This window comes from Macrotis lagotis, chromosome 1 (genome assembly GCF_037893015.1).
Source record: "Macrotis lagotis isolate mMagLag1 chromosome 1, bilby.v1.9.chrom.fasta, whole genome shotgun sequence".
NCBI classification, from domain to species: Eukaryota; Metazoa; Chordata; class Mammalia; order Peramelemorphia; family Peramelidae; genus Macrotis; species Macrotis lagotis.
This window is the reverse complement of record NC_133658.1, coordinates 773,340,616-773,360,663: the sequence shown is the minus strand read 5'-3', so window position 1 is coordinate 773,360,663 and position 20,048 is coordinate 773,340,616. Positions and strand designations below refer to the sequence as shown.

Genomic DNA, 20,048 nt, shown 5'->3' with positions numbered 1-20,048 from the left:
AAATCAAGTTTAAATTTTTGAGTCTGGCATTCAAGGCCTATCACTCTTCTGTCATACAACTCTTGCTCTGTTCTGTTCTTTTTCTGGCCCTTCCTAATTCCAAGTTTTTGTTTATGTGTTATTCATACTTGAAATAGACTTCCTCCCAAATCAATCTATTGGAATCTTCCCCACCCCTGGCATTCTCTTTCCTTTTTAAATTTTGTTTCTTTTTTAATTTTAGGCATCTTTGATTAATGCATTCTTCCTAATCACTTCTTCCTTCTGAGTAATTTTTTAAAAAAATGCACCTAAAAATACATTTCTCAATATATATCTAAATAGTATAGTATAACAAATACCCACATTATCTATGTCCTCAAAATGTATATCTTTTTTATCATCACTTGTCTAGAGGTTTGTGGTTTTCACTTTATTTCAAGGCCCAGTTTAGGTGCCACCCATTTTATGATGTTTTCCTGGATCTCCTAGTTGAAAGGGATCTCTCCGTGCTCAAATTTCTCAGATACTTTTGTATAACTCTTCTTTTTCCCCTATCATATTCTGTCTGGTAACATATCAATTTGTGTATGAATAGTGACAAGGTCATAGGAATGTATGATTATCTGTTTAGCAAATTTTAATTATATTTTATAGTTTGATTTGAGGTACCAACAAGATATTTATTTTTTCTTCAAGGATCCATAGTTTCATCTGTGTGGGAACATCTGTTAATGCTAATTATGTATTCTTCGTATCTCTGTAAATAGTCTTTGTGAATTCTTAGACCCCAGAAAAGTCAGTATCTGGCATCCACTCCCCTCTGGTAAGTTTCTTCACAAGTAGATAGGCTATTTTTTACTAGCAGATATAAAGTAGGCCAACAGGCTCATGAAAGCATGTGCTCCTCTGGCACAGACTTGGAGAAACCCAGGTCACTTCCACACTGTTGCAGGACATTGGAGTAGGACTTTTGTGGAAGTTCTAGTGATCTAAAGAAACATTAATGACATATTTGGGATAGCCCTTGGTGAACTATTTTTAATGAACAATATGGCCATGCAGGCTCATACACTCTCAAGCTGGAAGAGATCTTCAGATATGGTTTAGATTAGATGAAGTCTTATCTGACATTCCTTCCAATTGAAAGAATTTGTGATTTTGGGATCTTAAAATCATTCAGTACTATCCCCTAATTTTATAATTAGGGAAACTGAGTCTTAGAGATGTAAAATGACTTGCCAAGGGTATACAACTAGTAAGATGAAGAGTTAAGATATGAACCTAGATTCTCTGACTTCAGAGACAGTGCTTCTTCATTATAACCTAATGAAGTGCCTCAGGCACTACCCATGTGCCCCGAATTTCACTTCTCTCAGCCTCAGTTTCCTAAACTCTAAAAAGGAGATGAAAATAAAACCTACCTCAAAAAGTTACTGTGAGGATCAAATGAGATAACACATATTAATTTCTTTGCAAACATTAAAGGCTATATAAATATTAGTTATTGCTATTATGACTAATGAGATGAGAGGAAAAGCTGAGCTACAAATTCCTTTATTAGGAAAGAGGGAAAGGAAGGAAAGAAATAAGTATTTATATAGGAGCTACTATGTATCAGGAACTGTGCTAAGTACTTTTCAAATATTATCTTATTTGATTCTCATGATCACTATAACTATTCTCATTTTACAGTTGAGGAAACTGAAACAAATAGAGGTGAAGTTACTAGCGCAGGATCACTCAGCCAGTGGTATCTGAAGTCACATTTGAACTCAGGCCTTCCTGACTCTGGGCCCAACACTGTACACTATGGTGCTCCTTAGCTGCCTCATTGAAATTTTGATACTACTTGAATGTTCATATGTTGTGCTATTTGATTTTTTGGCATGATTCAAATATTGAAGTTAAAGCAGTAAGACAGAACTACATGGACCAATAAGTAAAAAATGATAATAACATAAAGATTCTTGTATGGATCAAGGCCTCTCCATCTAACATCAACATTTTCTTTGTGAAAATGTCACCAAAAATGTATTTATCACTTATGTGTATGTTGCAGTTTAGAGGAAATAACACTTAAGGTAGCTGACAGGAGAGAAGATAAAAGTCAATAAAAAGAGAATTATTTATTAAAAAGATCTAATGTTACAAGAACAGTACACAGAACTATAATTTGACTGTGCCTTCCACATAGTATATACCATTATATATAGTATGTATATATATATATATATATATATATATACATATATATATATATACAGATTGTATACAATATATCTAACAGATTGAAATGGGGCTCTATAGTACCTTCATTTTGGTATTCAAACACTTGCTTTCAACAGTTTCAGTTGACTATGAGTAGTTTCTCAACAGCTCATATGACATTATACAAAAATACAGTCTCTTTCAGTAACATAAGACTGCACTGTTACAATCTTATCCAGGAAAAAGCTCAGTACTGAAGCTGGAAGGAAGATAGGGATCATTGTCCTGTTTTCTACAAAGTAACAAACGTAATACATAAGTCCATAAACATTTAAAACATGTTTTATTCATAGGCTGTAAATTCAAAATACGTATTCTGTTTATGTTGAATAAAAACATCTAATCACTGCTCCCTGCAAGAATAGAACATCAGAAACTTAGTTCCATGTGTAAGTATGATCTATCACATATGCCCCCTATATTGGATAAATGGATGTAAAACTCAATTTGATATATATATATATATATATATATATATATATATATATATATGTACATATACATATATATCTATATATGAGCATGATGTTTTTTCTAGAAGTGTTCATTGGTAACAATTTGACCATGAATGTATTTGGTTGACCAAGACTGGCAACTTATTCTATGGGAAATAAAGAAAAAAATTTCAATTCAGCTGACACTAAGGTAAAGATTATTATTGCCCTCTTTTTAATCAGTATGTTCTTACCATATGCATGGTGGGTGTATGTGTATATGTGTTTCTTAAACATAATTTGCTCCTGCAAGCTATCTCATACAGTGGAAAAGTGCCTGGTTTGCCAGCCAAGGAGAGAGTGGTTCTCTTTCCATTTGCTTCATCAAGCAAAAATATTGAAATGATGGTTATTACATGCATCTCCCTTCCCTGTCCTCCTTTCCACCTTAGATGAGCAGGAACCTTTCCCAAAGGAGGCCACCAGGGAAGCCTTTTTGCCCTCTGATCACAAAGATCCTCAAAATGAAACTTGCCATTTGTCTTTGATCCACAAGAATCTATTGATTAACATGCATGTTTTTAAAAATGACAATTTGTTTGGTTGGGATTGAAAACAACCTCCCCTCCCCCCCCAAAAAAAACTCAGCCCAAAACACAACAATGATTGTTTTACACAAAGAAATTAGGTGTTGTTTTTTTTTTTTCCGGGGGAAAAATACATAGAAAAACTTTTTTTTAGTTTTTTTTCAAGGCAAATAGGGTTAAGTGGCTTGCCCAAGGCAACACAGCTAGGTAATTATTAAATGTCTGAGACCGGATTTGAACCCAGATATTCCTGACTCCAGGGCCGGTGCTTTATCCACGACGCCACCTAGCCGCCCCAATAGAAATTTTGAGAACACAAATTCTTTTCCTGCCCCAGCCTCTCTTTTCTGATTCTTTACTGATCTCTTATTTGGTGTTGCTTAGTAAAGATCAGGGCCTTTTCTACTTCCTTGTAATTATTCATTTAGAGATGTAAAATGAATGGGCATGTTTATATTGGGCAAAATACCTTAAACTATCATCTTGGAGCCTCAAATCCCAATCAGTTATAAAACATTAGCTGACCCAGGTCTGCTCTGGCACATTTATTGAGCCTCATTTTCTCTTCTTGTTAATTTTTGGATATAATCCTAACTCAGAAAAATCTCTGTGTGAGTTGCACCAATCTATCATACTCCATAAGCAAAAACAATAATTTCATCTAGTCTTCCTATATGGTTTGGATGAGATGACTGCTGAGGTCCCTTCTAACTCTCAAGTCTGGTTATTCTGTGGTCCTATTATATATTAAGGAACATTTTTCATTATGTATGAAATATCAAAAAAGTTGTTTTCAAATACAGATTACTTCCCCTCTCATCATCAGGGAATAAAAAATAAGTGGTTGATTGAAATTGTTTGGTGTTTGGAAAAAAGTGGGTGAACTCTAGGAAACAACCCAAGAAATCTTGCCATGTTGGATCATTGGCATGTGGAGCACAGGTTTTTCTAAAAATAATCTACATAGAGTTGGTATATTCAAATTATTTTCTTCCATATAAAACATATATGCATCTATATTTGCATGATAAATTTTAGTTGTCCAAGAGAAGAATTATCAAGGGAACACAGAAATAAACAAATAAACAAAAGGGAGGTAATTAGATGGAAAAAAGAAAAGGTTATGTTATATTCATTTAAATTTTTTCCAGTTAGAATCTATAGTACATATTAGTGTCCATAGTTGTTAGCATGTGCATTTTCTGTGAAGTTAAGCTATATTTTTGCTATTAAAAATAAACTTTGACTTCATTTTCAGTTAAATAATACAGTACTTGATGAAAGACAATAGCACTTAAAACAATCCCTTCTTAGTCCCCTTTCAGTTTACCTTGCATTAATGTCAGGGTCCAACTCTGCTCTCATAGCTTGCTCTGGGAATGCTTGCAGAATAGCAGATTGACAAATTTGACTATTTCAATATGCAATCATATACTTTTCCAGAAAATATTTCTTGTACTTATCCTGTAATGGGCAACATAACTGAACTATTTTTCTTCTCTCCCACTGGTTTGTCAATTGCAACAGCCAGCCTTAGGGAAAATGAGAAACACTAGATTCAGAGTCTTTACCATTTATCCTCACTTTTTTCTGTTGTGGTTTTTTTTGGCCTTTTTAAAATACAGATGTACTAGACACCACTGCTTTAACAACAAATGGCACATACTCAGGGTCATCAGATACAAAATCAAATTCAAACCTATTAAAAAAGTAAAGAATACATTTGACAGAAATTACCTTTGCTTACAAAAGTTCATTACATACAATCTGCATATTTTTATTGGGCCAAGAATTGTCCTCCCCTATTTGAGGACATTTACAAAACTGAAGAGCAAACCTGATGAATAAGGAACATTCCCCCCCAACACTCCTCTAAGTGCACCATGGGTAGTTCTAGGGTTTTTAAGCTTAGCTCAGCATTCCAGCTTCTTCACTCACATAAAGCTCCATTCACAGGTGTGATCAAGCTAATGTTAAGTCTGTAATCTTCACCATGAGGTTGAAGGGACTATCAAAGCCAAGAGCAGAGTTACCGATGATGAAGAGGAGAAGGTATGGAGAGAAGTCTGAGCACTTGTGATTTTCCCACCTGCAGAAACAAAGAGGCATCACTGGAGTAAGTTGTGGCCACTTTGATGGGGAGCAAAGGGTGTTTCATTCAGTAAAATCATTGAGTGAAATTCCAGTTCTGATATCTTTTTGTGATGAGAAACTCCATGTTTGTCAGTCGACAAGCATTTATTTTTTATTACATAAATATTTTATTTGTTTTCCAATTACAAACAATGATAGTTTCTACTAATAATTTTTGCAAGGTTTTGAGTTTTACAGTTTTATTTCTCCCTCTCCCCCCCCCCCAAAAGAAAGCAATACTACATAGGCTTTACATTTACATCCATGGTATGCATAGATCAAAATTGAATGTGTTATGAGAGAAGAAACACCTCCAAAAGGAAGAAAGAAAACATTAGAGATAGCAAAATTACATAATATATAAGACAGCTTTAAAGTTGAATGTAATAAATTCCACATTTCCTTTTCTGTATACAGATGGTATTCACCATCAGAGATCCATCAGTGTTCACCTGCACTGATGGAATGAGCAGGTCCGTCAAGATTGATCATCATCCCATGTTGTTGTTAATATGTACAATATTCTTCTGGTTCTGCTCATCTCATTCAGCATCAGTTCGTGCAAGTCTTTCCCAACTTTTCTGAAATCCTGTCCCTCATGATTTCTTATAGAACAATAATGTTTCATCACATACATATACCACAATTTGTTTAGCCATTCTGCAATTGATAAGCATCCCCTTAATTTCCAATTCTTTGCCATTTCAAACAGAACTGCTATTTGTATAATTTTTATACAAGTGGGATTTTTATCCTTTTCTCATGATCTCTTCCCAGTAGTGGTATTGCTACATCAAAGGAATGCACATTTTCACAGAAAGGGTGGATCAGTTCACAACTGCATCAACAATGCATTAATGTTTCAGATTTCCCACATCCCCTCAACCTTGATCATTTTTCTTTCTAGTCATATTGGCCAATCTGAGAGATATGAGGTAGTACTTCAGAGATGCTTTAATTTGCATTTCTCTAATCAATAATGATTTTGAGCAATTTTTCACATGACTATAGACAGCTTTGGTTTCCTCATCTGAGAATTGCCTTTGCATATCCTTTGACCTTTTGTCAATTGGGGAATGAGATAAGCATTTATTTAACATTCACAATGAACTAGGTCTGGGAATAGAAAGGAATACAAAAATAATTTCTGCCCTCAAGGAGCTCACATTCTATTACATATAAGATATAGATTATGAATAGAAAAAAATTGGGACAAAATTATGCCTTAGTAGATATAACTGATGAAAAAGAATGTTCCAGAGGCCATTGAGACCTGATTTATAAAAAAAAAACACTGAAATAATTTGGAAATATCCAATTACTTCAACAACCACTTACTAATCATTTGCTTTATGAAATATACTATGGAACACATTGGGAATAAAAATTGACCAAAAAAAAATCCAGTCTCCATTGTTAAATAGCTTACAAAATACTAAGGCATACAATATATACGAGAAGCAAATATGGTATGGCATGAACACAGAGAGAGGGCACTGATAAGTTATTATTAGTCAGAATCAGGAAAAGTTTCACATAGGATAACACTTGAATTAAGCATTAAAGGAAGAAACCAAGCATTCTAAGAGATGAAATGAGGAAGGAGGACATTCTGGGTTAGGGAGACAGGCTGTACAAAGTACCAAAGAATAATGTCCATCAATTGGGGAATGGCTAAACAAGTTATGGTACATGAATACTATGGAATATTATTGTTCCATAAGAAATCATAAATGGTCGGATTCTAGGGAAGCATGGAATGAGTCACAGGATCTGATGCTGAGTGAAAGAACCAAGAGAAAAATGTACACATTAACAATATCCTAAATGTTTTATATAATTGCATATATATTATCTATATCAGATTGTTTACTGTCTCAAAGAGGTGGGGAGAGAGAGAAGGGAAGGATAGAATTTGGAGCTCAGAACTTAAAAAAACACAATAAAACAAATGTTAAAAATTGTTTTTACATGTAATTGAGTGAAAAGAAAATATTATTGAAAAATCCTAATTTCAATTAAAAATGTATTTATGACAGCAGTGTTCAAGAATTAGAAAAAATAAGAGTTGTCAAAATATCTAGATAATTTAGCCAATTCAGTCAAGCAATCAATTTGGTGGATAATAGTTACTTGGATGCTTGAAGGAATGGAATTCTCCAGTGCAATCATTTAAATGCTAGATTTCCAAATCAAATTTTGCAAAATCCATCCCTTCAGGAAAAGTAGTTTTTAACAAGATTTCAACATCAGGAATGTTTTTTTAACTTACATGCATTCTGGGGCAGTCACTGGACTTAGTTAAAATCAGTCTAAGCCCTCAAATCTGATTTATACATGCTTCCTCTAACAATCATAAAGCTAACAGACTAGCTGAAGTTTATAGGATTTGGTTAAGACTTTAATTGAACTCACATAGTTTTGATTTATTTTTAGATGCAATCCTTTCCTTTATTTAACTTGTGGAAATCTGAGAAGCTACTTTTATTTGAAATATCATTAATTAAAATAGTAAAGAAATGTTATATTTGTTTCAATTATGGTAAGGATTGTGATGTTGTGAATAGTTTGACTAATAGTAGATAAAAGGAAAATGCAGAAAATAAAATATTTTTCTTTCTTTTTTCAAAAACTTAATACATGAGAAATATGAAATCATTATCACCTATATTTGGCACTGGTGAGGCCTTTAGTGGATTATTTCATGTAATTATTTAAAAATATTTTTATCTCTCTGAAAGTCAAAAAGTGAGTGTGCCTACATATATGTATATATCAGATATATATATATATCCTTGTATAGATACACACAATTTATATAGACATATGTGTATGCAGACATATAGCTACATATACATCTATGTAAACAATCCTCTTTCCCTCACATATAAGGTGTGTAAATGGAGGATAGAGAATAGACAGAGGTAAATATCCAGTGTCTAGATTAAGCGCCCACTCCATAAAAGGCATGGCTGATAAAGAGCTGACCTGGGAGTCATGAAGACCATCAGGTAAACTATATGACCCTAGAGAAATCAGCTGACTTCTCAGTGTTCCAAGTAGCATCTGTGATGATAATTTGCATATGTGCCTTTGTAGAGATCATTTTCATCATTGATGTTTTTCCTTCATTCTAGAAGAAGACCATGACATCAGGTAGGTGATGCCATGACAAACTCATGAATTGGAATTGAGTGGGGGGGACTGTGCTAAATCAACAGCCTCACTTTCTCCTCCATTGTCATCTGGGTCCATTAGCCAGGTATGAAATCAGGATGACTGGAGATGACCCTGGATGTGAGGCAATCAGGATTACATGACTTGTCCAAGGTCACAAAGCTAGTAAGGGTCACCTGTCTAAGGCTGGATTCAAATTTCCATCTTCTTGACTCCAAGGCTAGTGCTCTATCAACTGTGCCACTTAGCTGCTGACTTTCCAACAATGATGAAAGAGATCATAGGCCTAGTCCAAACAAAGAAATTCAAAACCATGCAAAATGTTGTGTTAAGCATGGGGGGGGTACAAAAATGGAATGAAAATTCACTTAAGAAACTTCTCTTCTATTGGTGAAATCATAGTTAAATAATTAAATAAATAAAACATATTTTTGGGAACCAGGAAACACTAACACCAGAGGGATCAGGGTAGGCTTTGTTTAGAAGGGAGGCCCTGAAGTAAGTCTTGAGAAAAGGTGAGAATTCTAAAAAAGTAAAGTTGAGGCAGGACTCATTTTAGGTATATTGTTCAACCCATGGAAAGGCACCCAGGTGAGAAATGGAATGTCATATGGTAGTAAGAGTGCTTAGGACAATTTGGCTGCAACTGAGAGTACCTGAAGTGTGCAAAGTGAAATAAGCATGGAAAGGGAGATCAGTCAGATTGGGAAGGGCTGAAAAAGATGATCATAACAGTTGGAATTTTATTTTAGAGGCAATAGGGAGCCGTTGACACTTTCCAGGAAATCGGGGTTCTAGTCTCAGCTTTGCCACTAACTATCTTGTCGAATCACTTAGCATCTGTTAAATGAGGCAATTATACTATCACATCTCTAAAGTCCCATCCAGCTCTAAAATTTCATGCTTCTAAGCTGATCTAAGATGTTATGGGAGTCCACATTTTTGAGGAAAAACTGGAAAGATTCCAGATCAGAAAAGACTTAAGACTTACAATAGAGGAAGATTTCATCATTTACCTTACCTAGCCATGCTGTAGAATGCTCAGTATGTGAGCAAACATAGTGTGCTAAGAGTATCTGACCTGGAGAATGGGGCATGCTGATGACCTAAACTAAAGTACTAAAATTATCTTGAGGCCATAAAATAACATTAGAGCTAGGAGTGGTGATTGTAATACTGACAAAAATTTTGTTCTGCAAGATAGAATTCTATACCTTTCAAAATATGAGAAAAGTATCAGCTATGGGACTTTTCCAAATATTCCTTAGAATCCCAGAACTGCAGAATCTCAGGGCAGAAAAGGATGTCAAAAGTGGCTAGCCTTAAAACATCCCTCTTTCATGTCACATCCCTGTACACCTCTTATAAAGGTGAACTCACTTGCTTATTAGGTATTTCAAAAGAAAAGAATGCTATAGACATTTATTAGCTTGGGGCACTTGGAAAGTCACCCAACCACTTTATATCTCTATTTCTTCATCTGTAAAATGAGGGGATTTGATCTGGTAACCTTCCAGTTTTAAAATCAACCTATCACCTTTTGAGCAGCTCTAATCATTTGGAAGTTATTTCTTAGGAAAACTGACTTAGCATTTAATGTTCTCCAATAATCTGAATCCCACTTAACTCTATAACTTTATTTCATAATATTATTTTACTAACCAACTTTCCTTTCCATGGCCTACGATGTTTCCCTGTATATAAGAGGAGGAGCTAGAAGACGCTTAATAAATGTTAGTTGACAGAATGACACAATATTCCATTTCTGTTCTCTATGTTTTTTTTTTTTTGTTTTTTCACCTTCAACTCTGAAAAGCACAAACTTTTTACATTGATCTTTTGGAATCCCTAATTTCCAGTAAAACTTATAGATTAGGTGGCATCTTCTCTATAAGACCTTTCCTCATCTAACTCCTATTCCTCCTTTAATTTTCTCTTTCTTTGGAATTAAATTTGAATTACTTTGTCTGTGCTTTGTATTCATGTATGTGTGCCCATGTTGTAACCTCCTTCCTCTATCCTAGAAAGTCAGCCACTTGAAGGAAAGAAATGTTTAGTTTTAGTTTTCCTAGCCACAACATCTAGTAGAGTACCTTGAATTAAATTTGTATGCAACAGAGTAGTAAATGTTTGCTGAATTGAATGATATTAATGATATTAAGTCAACACTGGACTTCCTGAAATTTCTATACATTGGATCTAGTTAATGCCCTCTGGAGCTATAGCAAATAGCTCTAATCACTCACATGACAGCCTTTCAAATATTTGGAGCCAACTATATTTTCCTTAATCTAATTTCCAGATTAAACATTGCCACTTTTATATTAATAATATTATTGGCAGCTATAGCCAGGAGCAAATACTCAGGCTAACTCTGACAAGTTTTGCACAGATCAAAACAAAAAAGCAGAAGTATAAAACAGCTTACTTGAGAATATATTAGCTTAGAAGAGTGAATGACAATATGAGCTCTGAGAACTAAGAGTAGTACTTACCTGAATATGATGGTACTCTGATTTGGGAGCTAGCTGTTCCATCACCTCCTTCACTGAATGCCCGAACTTCAATGATATAAACCCCAACATCTGGAAGAAGGACCACTGCTTGGGTTTTCTGTGTTTCAATGACCTGACTGTTGCTGTGGCCTTCTTGCCTATAAAATACCTGTAAATGTAAACATAAGTTTCAATGCCTAGAGGCAGGGGTGGTTCAGTGGATAAAGTACTGCCTCAAAATTCTGTCTCAAAAACTCAAGCTGTGTAAGTCACTTAAATCTCTCTCTCAGCCTTAGTTTCCTCATCTGCAAAATGAGGAGGCTGTTCCTGATGGTTTCTAATATATATAAATCTATTATGTACTAAGTACCTGAGTCTATTGTTAGGTATTGTGGATCCAAAGAAAATAAATGAAACAACCAATTCAAGTAAGTCCCTACTCTCTCATCAAGTTCAAAGTCTAATGGAGAGAAATTATATAAACAATTTAGATACAGACCAAATTTGGGATTATGAAGAAGGGAAGATTTGAGCAATAAGGGGAATTTGAGCATTAATGGCTTCTTGCAGAAAGTGTGATTTTAGCAGGGACTTGAAGGAAACCGAGCCAGAAGACAGATATGAGGAAGCAGAGAATTCCAGGCATGGGGGACAGCCGGTGAAAATACACAGACAGATGGACTGTCTTTTTATAGACAGAGCTAGGAGTACAATGTCAGGAGTTCATGGAGGAAGTTGTCAGCAGGGGGAGGGGACTAAGGCTTAAGAAGATTGAAGTGGGAGTGCATCAGGTTGTGAAGGGTTGGGAATGAGAGGAATTTAAATCCTGGGGTGGGGGTCAGAGGAGATAAAATGCGCACAACATAAATGCAAAATGTATACAAAGTCATTTAGATGAAAAGGGGAGAACACTAAGAAGTGGGGATCCAGAAAGACCCAGCACAGTCAGTCACTGGAGCTAAGTGTTGAAGGGAGAGAGGAGCTCCAAGAGGCTGAGGTGCAGAGAAGAGGGCACTCCAGGTTCTGAGGACAGTATGTGCAAATAATGTGTGACAGTGTGGGGGCTTGAGTCTTTCTGAGAAGTATAAGATGATATAATAGCATAATTTAAAAAACAAAATTTGGTTTTATTTTGACAATTTTTAAAGTAGTGCTAATTTTTTTTTAACAAAATGAGACAATTTTTCACTGGAATCTCACCTTTTCCCTTTTTTCCTCTTCTCCTCTCTCCAATCTGCTCTCCCCAATAACCCCACACTATGGTTATTAAGAAATCCTGAAGAAAATTACATTTCTCATTTTTCCCTTGGAGCTGAGATTGGAGTGAGGTCAGTGGAGAACCTTATGGTCCTCCCCAAAGGAGCCAACAATACCTTCTATCCCCTTATGACTGTCACTGCCTTCCTCCCTCCCCATCCTTAACACTTGGAAAAGTTTTAGCTGGCTGAATAGGCCCTCCAAATAGCTTTCTTTCAAAAGCAATTTGCAGTTGATTATAGACAACAAATACCAAGAGTAGACAATTAGTCTATTCCCTCTCTCCAGACCATTCTTTTCTCACAAAAGTGATGTGACTTGAAGTTTTTATCTGAGTAATAGTAGGAGGTTACCTTAAAAGCTTGAAGGGGGAAAAAGGCTTCTTACTGAGGAAGTGTTTCTCCACAACAAATAGCAATTTTTATTATGGAAAGCTTTTCTTTCTATCCTATCCTACCCTGGAGAAGAAATAGCTTTTTAATTTTTTTTTTTTTTTTGGCTTAGGTCTGCCTATGGCTAAGGAGAATAATGAGTTCAGTGGATGTGGGTTTACCAGGTGAAGGGACCTGAGAAGGCACTGGGGGTAGACAACCTCATAGAGTCTATATGAAAAGTAACCAAGGGAGGAAAATTGAGATGAGTCCTGGATCTTAAATCTCCCCTAATCCCTTCTCAAGCTTTGTTGTAATTTCTGGTTCTGATTCTAGTTTGACTTCAGACACCCCCTCCCACCTGTGGCCTTCTCAACTGGCAGGAGAGTTGGAATGACTTCGGAAATTGAGAGTCCAACCATTTCATTTAATAGATGAAGATACTGAGGCCCCAAGAAGTCACACAAGTAGTGACAACAGAGGCAGAATTTGAAACTGTCCTCTGACCCAGAGCCAGTGTTTTCCCCCTTTATCAATCTGCCTTTCTCCTTGGCTTCCCGGTTCTTTTTGCTTGTTTGTTTTTAATTTTATTTATAAGGCAATGGGTTTAAGTGACTTACCCAAGGTCACACAGTTAGGCAATTATTAAGTGTCTGAGGTCTGATTCGGGGCTGGTGCTCTATCCACTATGCCACCTAGCCTAGCTCCCTGGTTCTTTAAAACAAAATCATCCCTAAAAATGTATAAGTATAATATTAAGCGTAAAATAATTAAGTGTGCCTTATAATCATTTACATTTAAAGAAAATTGTTTCAAAGGGGAAGGTAGGTGGTGCAGTGCCAGGCTTGGATGAGGCAGACTCATCATCCTGATTTTAAATCTGGTTACAGACACATATTAGCTGTGCGTTCCTGGGAAAGTTATTTGACCTTGTTTGTCTCAGTTTCCTCATCTGTGAAATGAGCTGGAGAAGGAAATGGCAAACCGAAAGTATCTTTACCAAGAAAAGCCAGAATAGGGTGATGAAAATCTGATGCTGCTGAAAATTTAATTTTAATGCATATACTAGCATAACTTTTCTCTTTGTATTAGGATTCTTTGTTAATTCTTTCCCATTCATGGGAAAGGTCTTTTTTTTTTTTAAGATTTCACATTGCTTCATAAAGATCTTTCTGGGTTTTTTTTTTATATTGTACATACTGATTAGACTTACTTTAATTATAGTATTCTACTACATGAATACATCACAATTTATTTAACCAGTTCTTTTTTTGATATTTATTTTGGTTACTCTTAATCTTTTTCTTTTTCAAATAATGCTGTTCTAAAAATCTTGAAGTCTACTTTTTTCTTAATATTTATTCTAAATGATCAGTAACTTATTTTTCATTCACAATCTTCTTCTCTGAACCTTTATTTAAGGAGGATTTCAACAGTGGAACTTGTTCAGCATTGGCTCTTGATAGCACTAAATCCCTCTTCTGACTGGGGGGGAGGGGCTAAGGAACAGTGTCCAAAGCCATATACACATAGCAGATACTTGATAGTCATTGACTGAATTGATTTGATTGTTTCCTCAATGGCAACAAGAGAGGAAGACCCTTAAATCCAAGCCATTCTTCAGATATGCTGAAGGCAGAAGTGCAGAACTTCTTAAAGCAGAACAAAAAGTTGTCTTGCACTAATGTATTGTTGGTGGAGTTGTGAACTGAGCCACCCATCCTGGAGAGCAATTTGGAACAAAAGAGCAATAAAACCCTTTCATCCAACAATATCACTGTTAGGTCTATATCCCAAAGAGATCATTAAAAGGGGAAAAGGCCCATTTGTAAAAAATATTTATAGCAGCTCTTTTTTGTGCTGGTAAAGAATTGGAAATTGAGGAGATATCCATCAATTGGGGAGTGGGTGAATAAGTTGGGTATGTGAATGTGATGGAGTACTATTGTTCTGTAAGAAATCATGAAGAGCTCCCTCTACCTGCTCTATTAACTGAGAAGGTTCATATGAGTATTATCAGCGTTATTTTTCTATGCAGGAATACATGCAGTTCATCAAGTCCCTCATATTTTCCCCTTCTCCTCAAATCTCCATGCTTCCCCTGAGTCCTGGCTCATGGCTCCAGGGCTGGTGCTCCATCCCTTGTACCACCTGGCCATACCTACAATTATTACTATTATTTTTTTTAATTTTAATTTTTTCTCTCCCCTTTATCACTCAAGCAAGTCTATATTTATGGGGGAAGGGTATTTCATTTACTCTTAAACAAGAATATTTTATTAATGTATAAAAACATTATTTGTACAAAATGAGAATAAATATTAAATAAAATAAATGATGATGATGGTGAAAAAAAAAGAAATCATGAAGAGGAGGACTTCCGAAAATTCTGGAAAAACTTGCGTGAACCAGGAGAACATTGTTTGCATTAACAGCAACATCCTGTGATTATCAACTAGGATGGACTTCACTCCTCTTAGCAATTTAGTGATCAAAGCCAATTCTAAAAGACTTGTGATGGAAAATGCCATCCACATCTAGGAAAAAACCAAAACTATGAAGTCTAAATTCAAAGCCTACTATTTTCACTTTTTAAAGCTTGCTTTTTTTTTCTTTCTCATGTTTTTTTTCCCTTTACATCTAATTTCTCTTTCACAACATGACTAGTATGAAATATATATGTGTTTGTGTGTGTATGTGTGTGTGTGTGTGTGTGTGTGTGTGTATTTTGCAAGGCAATGGGTTAAGTGACTTGTCGAAGTTCACATGGTTAGGTAATTACTAAGTGTCTGGAGATGGATTTGGATTCAAGTCTTACTGAATCCAGGGCCAGTGCTCTATTCACTGCCCCATCTAGCTGCTCTCTAGAAATATGTTTTTTAAAATATTGTCTTGCTAGGGAATTTTAGCTTCATAAATTTTTAATTGTAAATTGATTGTGGAGAAGAGGAAATGAATTAAACACATCTTAAGCACTTTACAAATGTCTCAATTAATCTTCTTAACAACCCATTTTACAGATGAATAAATTTAGTCAAATAGTTAAATGATTTGCTGAGGGTCACAGTTAGTGGGTGTTTGAGGCTTGGTTTCACCTCAAGTCTTTCTGACACTAGACCCAGCTCTATTTTTTATTGTGCCATTTAGTTTCAAGGGAAAATAGTATGGACCAACAGGTCAGCTTATAATAATGAAAAATAGAAAAATATATACAAAGTAGTAACAGAGCAATTTATGAAAGGAAGGCATTAACAACTCTAGAAATTGGAATAGATTTTATTTTGGGGATGGCATAGACAATAGCTTAGAATAAAGCTTGAGATTCTGTAAAGGGAGACTGAACTTCTGGTGTAGGGGGCATTGTATAAAGGAACGAAGAAGAAATATGATAGATAAGGATACTCCATCTGTGCAGATCACAACCTATCCAGTATCTTGTGTCATTCTTGTCTGTATCCTCTCCTAATCCCCCAAATAGAGACCATTCAACATGCTAGGAGTTTTTGTCTAGGTGTCTTAACCTAATGTGGTAAATAATGAACTATCTATTCATTTTACCATCTGCTAACCCTCATTTTTGCTATGGGACTAATTGCTTTCCAGATATATTTCTCCTCAATGTATTTTTTGTCTGTAGTTTTTGTTGATGTAATTTATTGTTGGTAAAATGCTGCTGCTCATTTTTGCCCATCATGTTAATAATTTCATTGTGGATGACTCACAATTTCAGTTTCTCAGCAATTTTGGTATTCTACAATTTAGGGCCACAGTATTATTGAAGAATTTTCAAATTCTCAGATGGATCTGTGATTGCAATGATGTGAACTTTTCTCTCCAACAATGCAATTCACAATCCATGTTTTGCCATCATATGTGACTCTGACTGCTTTTCACATTTATGTGTTCCCATCTTTTGGGTCTGGTTTATCATTTCCAACATGTTGGGGGATCGTTCCCTACTTTATTATCTGCTTTCAGTTTGATCCTTTAATGTTCTGTGTTGAAGGCAGCCGGGGGGGAACAGCAAAGTGCTAAACTTAGAGTCAAGAAGACAAGTTCAGATTTTGCCTCAGATATTAGCTATATAAGCATGAGTGAATTATTTGAACTCTGTGTTTCTGATTCCGCATTTGTTTAATGAGGGAGTTGGATTCTATGACTTCTAAGGTCCCTTCCTGCTCTAAACATATGATCCTATGGCTGATAAGGGTTAATTGGGTCTCATACCAAACTTTCAATAAATTTATTTTTCCTTCATTGTTTCTCAAGATTTTAAGAGGCAATACTGTTCATAATCTTTCTCTATCCTGCATAAGATTTTGTAAATGAGTTTATATTAGAAATCAAGTATATAAACATTGTACTTTTAAAAATAGGCTTGATCCCACCGCTGGAATAAATTCCTCATTTCATGAAAATATCTTAACTCTTTCAGCTCATAGGAGATGTCTTTAGGTCAATTTTTACCTTATTGTCAAGTCAGTATACATTTGTAAAAAAGCATTTTTATTGTACATCATACATAAAAGGGGATTCATCACTGGTCAAGGAGATGAACTCCAAGATGTCTTTCAAGTCTAGGAATCTGTAAGGGAATTAATATGGTACAGTAGAAAGGAGCTTGTATTTGTAATTAGAAAATCTGGATTAAGTCTCAGAATGTGAGCTCAGATAAGTTATTTGAACTCCCGAGCTTCAATTTCCTTACCTAATAAATGAGAATAATAATATTTTATATTATCCAACTCACAAGATTATTGTGATGACTAAATTATAATGCTTATACTAGTTATCTTACAAGACTGTTAGGAGTATTAAGTGAGATAATTTTTATAAAATACTTTGAAAACAGTAAAGAACTATATAAATATGAGTTGCTTGCATACAAGTGATTTACAAGAGTAAAGTGATATAGAGTAGAGGAAAAATCTCTTTCACATGAATGCCAAAGTGATTTTCCTAAAGTGCAAATCTTACCATGTCATTCTTCTAGTCAGTAAATTCCAATGGTTACCTATTGTCTCCAGGATCAAATAAAACTCTTCTGTTTATAGTAGCTTTGGAAACTTATCCCAAGCCAGTCCCAAATTGCTATTCTAATTTTATTACATACATTACTTCACTTTGAATAATCTATGATTCAGTCAAACTTACTGTTTGACTTAGTATGCTTACTATTCCTCACACATGATACTTGATAGCCCAAGACTGTTTGCAGTGGTTGATCCTCATGCCTGTAATATACTCCCATCTCATCTACACTCCTTTAAATCCCCTGTTGAAACAAATCTGTTGAAACAACAACTTATTGTTCAGTTGTTTAGTCTTGTTCAACTGCATTTGACCCTATGGACTTTGTTGATGGGATTTTCTTGGCAAAGTTACTGTAGTAGTTTGCCATTTCCTTCTGTAGCGTTTCCAGTTGAGGCCAATAGGGGTAAAGTGACTTGCTTAGTGTCACATAGATGGTAAGTGTTTGAGGCCAAATTGAACTCAGAACTTCTTGACTTCGAGTCTGATGTTCTATCTACTGATACCACCTAGCTACACTGAAACAGTATCTACATGAAATCTTTTTTTGAATGCCTCAAGATCCTAGACCCCTCTATTACCCTGATGAATTTTTATTTTAATCTAAAAATCAGATGTAAAGAAACATTTTCTGACAGTTTATCTAAAAGTAGAGTAGAGCATTATCTCAGGTTAGTGTGAATTCTTCATCATTGAGGTCTTTAAAATTTGAGACTGTATGGCTTTCTTGGAATGCCTTTTCAAGTATGTGTTGGGTTAGATGATTTCTAAGGTGAAATTTCTTCCAACCCTGATACTGTTTAACTTAGTTCTTAATTCCGTCCTTATTTCCATGGTCTTCGTTTATTTCTCCTACTCTACACCTTCAAATCTTTGGTTTATTTGCTTTCTTGAACATTGAAATACTAATTTGACATTATAGATAAAGGCTTTTTTCAGATGAAGTTGGACTGATCAAACTCCTTTTCTATTGACAAGTCAGTATGAAAACTAAAACCTAGTATTTGATACATATTGGATTATTCTAAGTTACTGAAAGTGGCCCCAATAATAATTTGCTGTTACCTATCAAATTTTTCTTTAAAATGTCTTAATATATGTTCTCTTCAGTAACAATGAAATCTTGCTCTATAATCTCCTCTAGCTTTATAATCTTAAGAAATGAGAACCTTGGGGCAGCTAGGTGGCACTGTGGATAGAGCATGGGTTCTGGAGTCAGGAGGACCTGAGATCAAATTTGACCTCAAACAATAATTGCCTAGCTGTGTGACCTTGGGCAAGTCATTTAACCCCATTGCCTTAAATAAACAAAAATTTTAAAAAAAGGAAATGAGAACCTTTAAAGGGATGATTTGGTGACTAAAAGTGAAGAAGGAGAGGAGGTCATTCAACCAAGAGGAATGAAGCTTTGGACTTCTCTAGTTTGCTCATCTGAGCATGATAAAGAAGTGCTTTTATAAATAGGCTCCAGATAATTAGGGGAAGAGAGTTGCCACTGAGAGCTAAGACAAGGAAATAGCAAAGTGCAAGCTTCTTTAGAAGAAATGAGGGGCGGCTAGGTGGCATTGTAGATAAAGCACCGGCCTTGGAGTCAGGAGTACCTGGGTTCAAATCCGGTCTCAGACACTTAATAATTACCTAGCTGTGTGGCCTTGGGCAAACCACTTAACCCCATTTGCCTTCTAAAAAAAAAGAGATGAGGCATCATAGACATATAGAGTGGTGTAGATCACTTAAATATTTAAGGGAAAGAAGAAAAATCTTTGAGAATTCTATGAATAGAAAGATTGCTGATCTATATTGGTATAGTTTCTATAATAGGAATTCCTTATAATGATGAAATCAGAGATCTGGACAAAAAAAGGAAAAAAAACAAAACAATCTATATTACAAACTATCCAATACCCATAAATGAAAGGAAGAGGAAAAGAGTAGGTTAAACTTGGATACTGGAACATAAAGGATTACCCAGGTTCTTGTGATATCAAGGTCCTGTAAAAAAGTCATTTGCAATTGCTGATCCTAAAAGATATATAAGTAAAATTTGACCCCTGATATGAGAATATTTTAGTGAACTGATATGAGAATATTTTCCATATTTTTTGTTTATTGTTCACTGAAGAAACAAAAAATGAATCTTCTAGTGAATTATAATTGTATTTTGGAGGGCAATTAGAAATTTAAGTGAGTTATATATGGCATCAGAAAGTTAAATAACTTCAGTGAAAAATAAATGATTTTGAATGTAAAGAATAGGTGTTTTGAATGTTTTTAGATGACCATCTGTAGGACTTGGTCCATGTTCTGTTCCTA

The 20,048-nt window shown here is 35.1% G+C and overlaps 1 protein-coding gene across 1 annotated transcript in view; it reads right to left on the bottom strand.

Annotated features, from left to right (window-relative positions):
• Window positions 1–2,283: 2,283 nt before the first annotated feature.
• Window positions 2,284–20,048, bottom strand: part of CNTN5 (contactin 5) — a 566,822-nt gene continuing 549,057 nt past the window's right edge. Inside the window, exons 19-20 of the mRNA XM_074214040.1 lie at window positions 11,077–11,245; window positions 2,284–5,360 (exon numbers count right to left, since the gene is read on the bottom strand). Coding sequence (XP_074070141.1) covers window positions 5,260–5,360; window positions 11,077–11,245 — 270 coding nt within the window. The 3' untranslated portion in view covers window positions 2,284–5,259. The remainder of the gene's footprint in view (window positions 5,361–11,076; window positions 11,246–20,048) is intronic.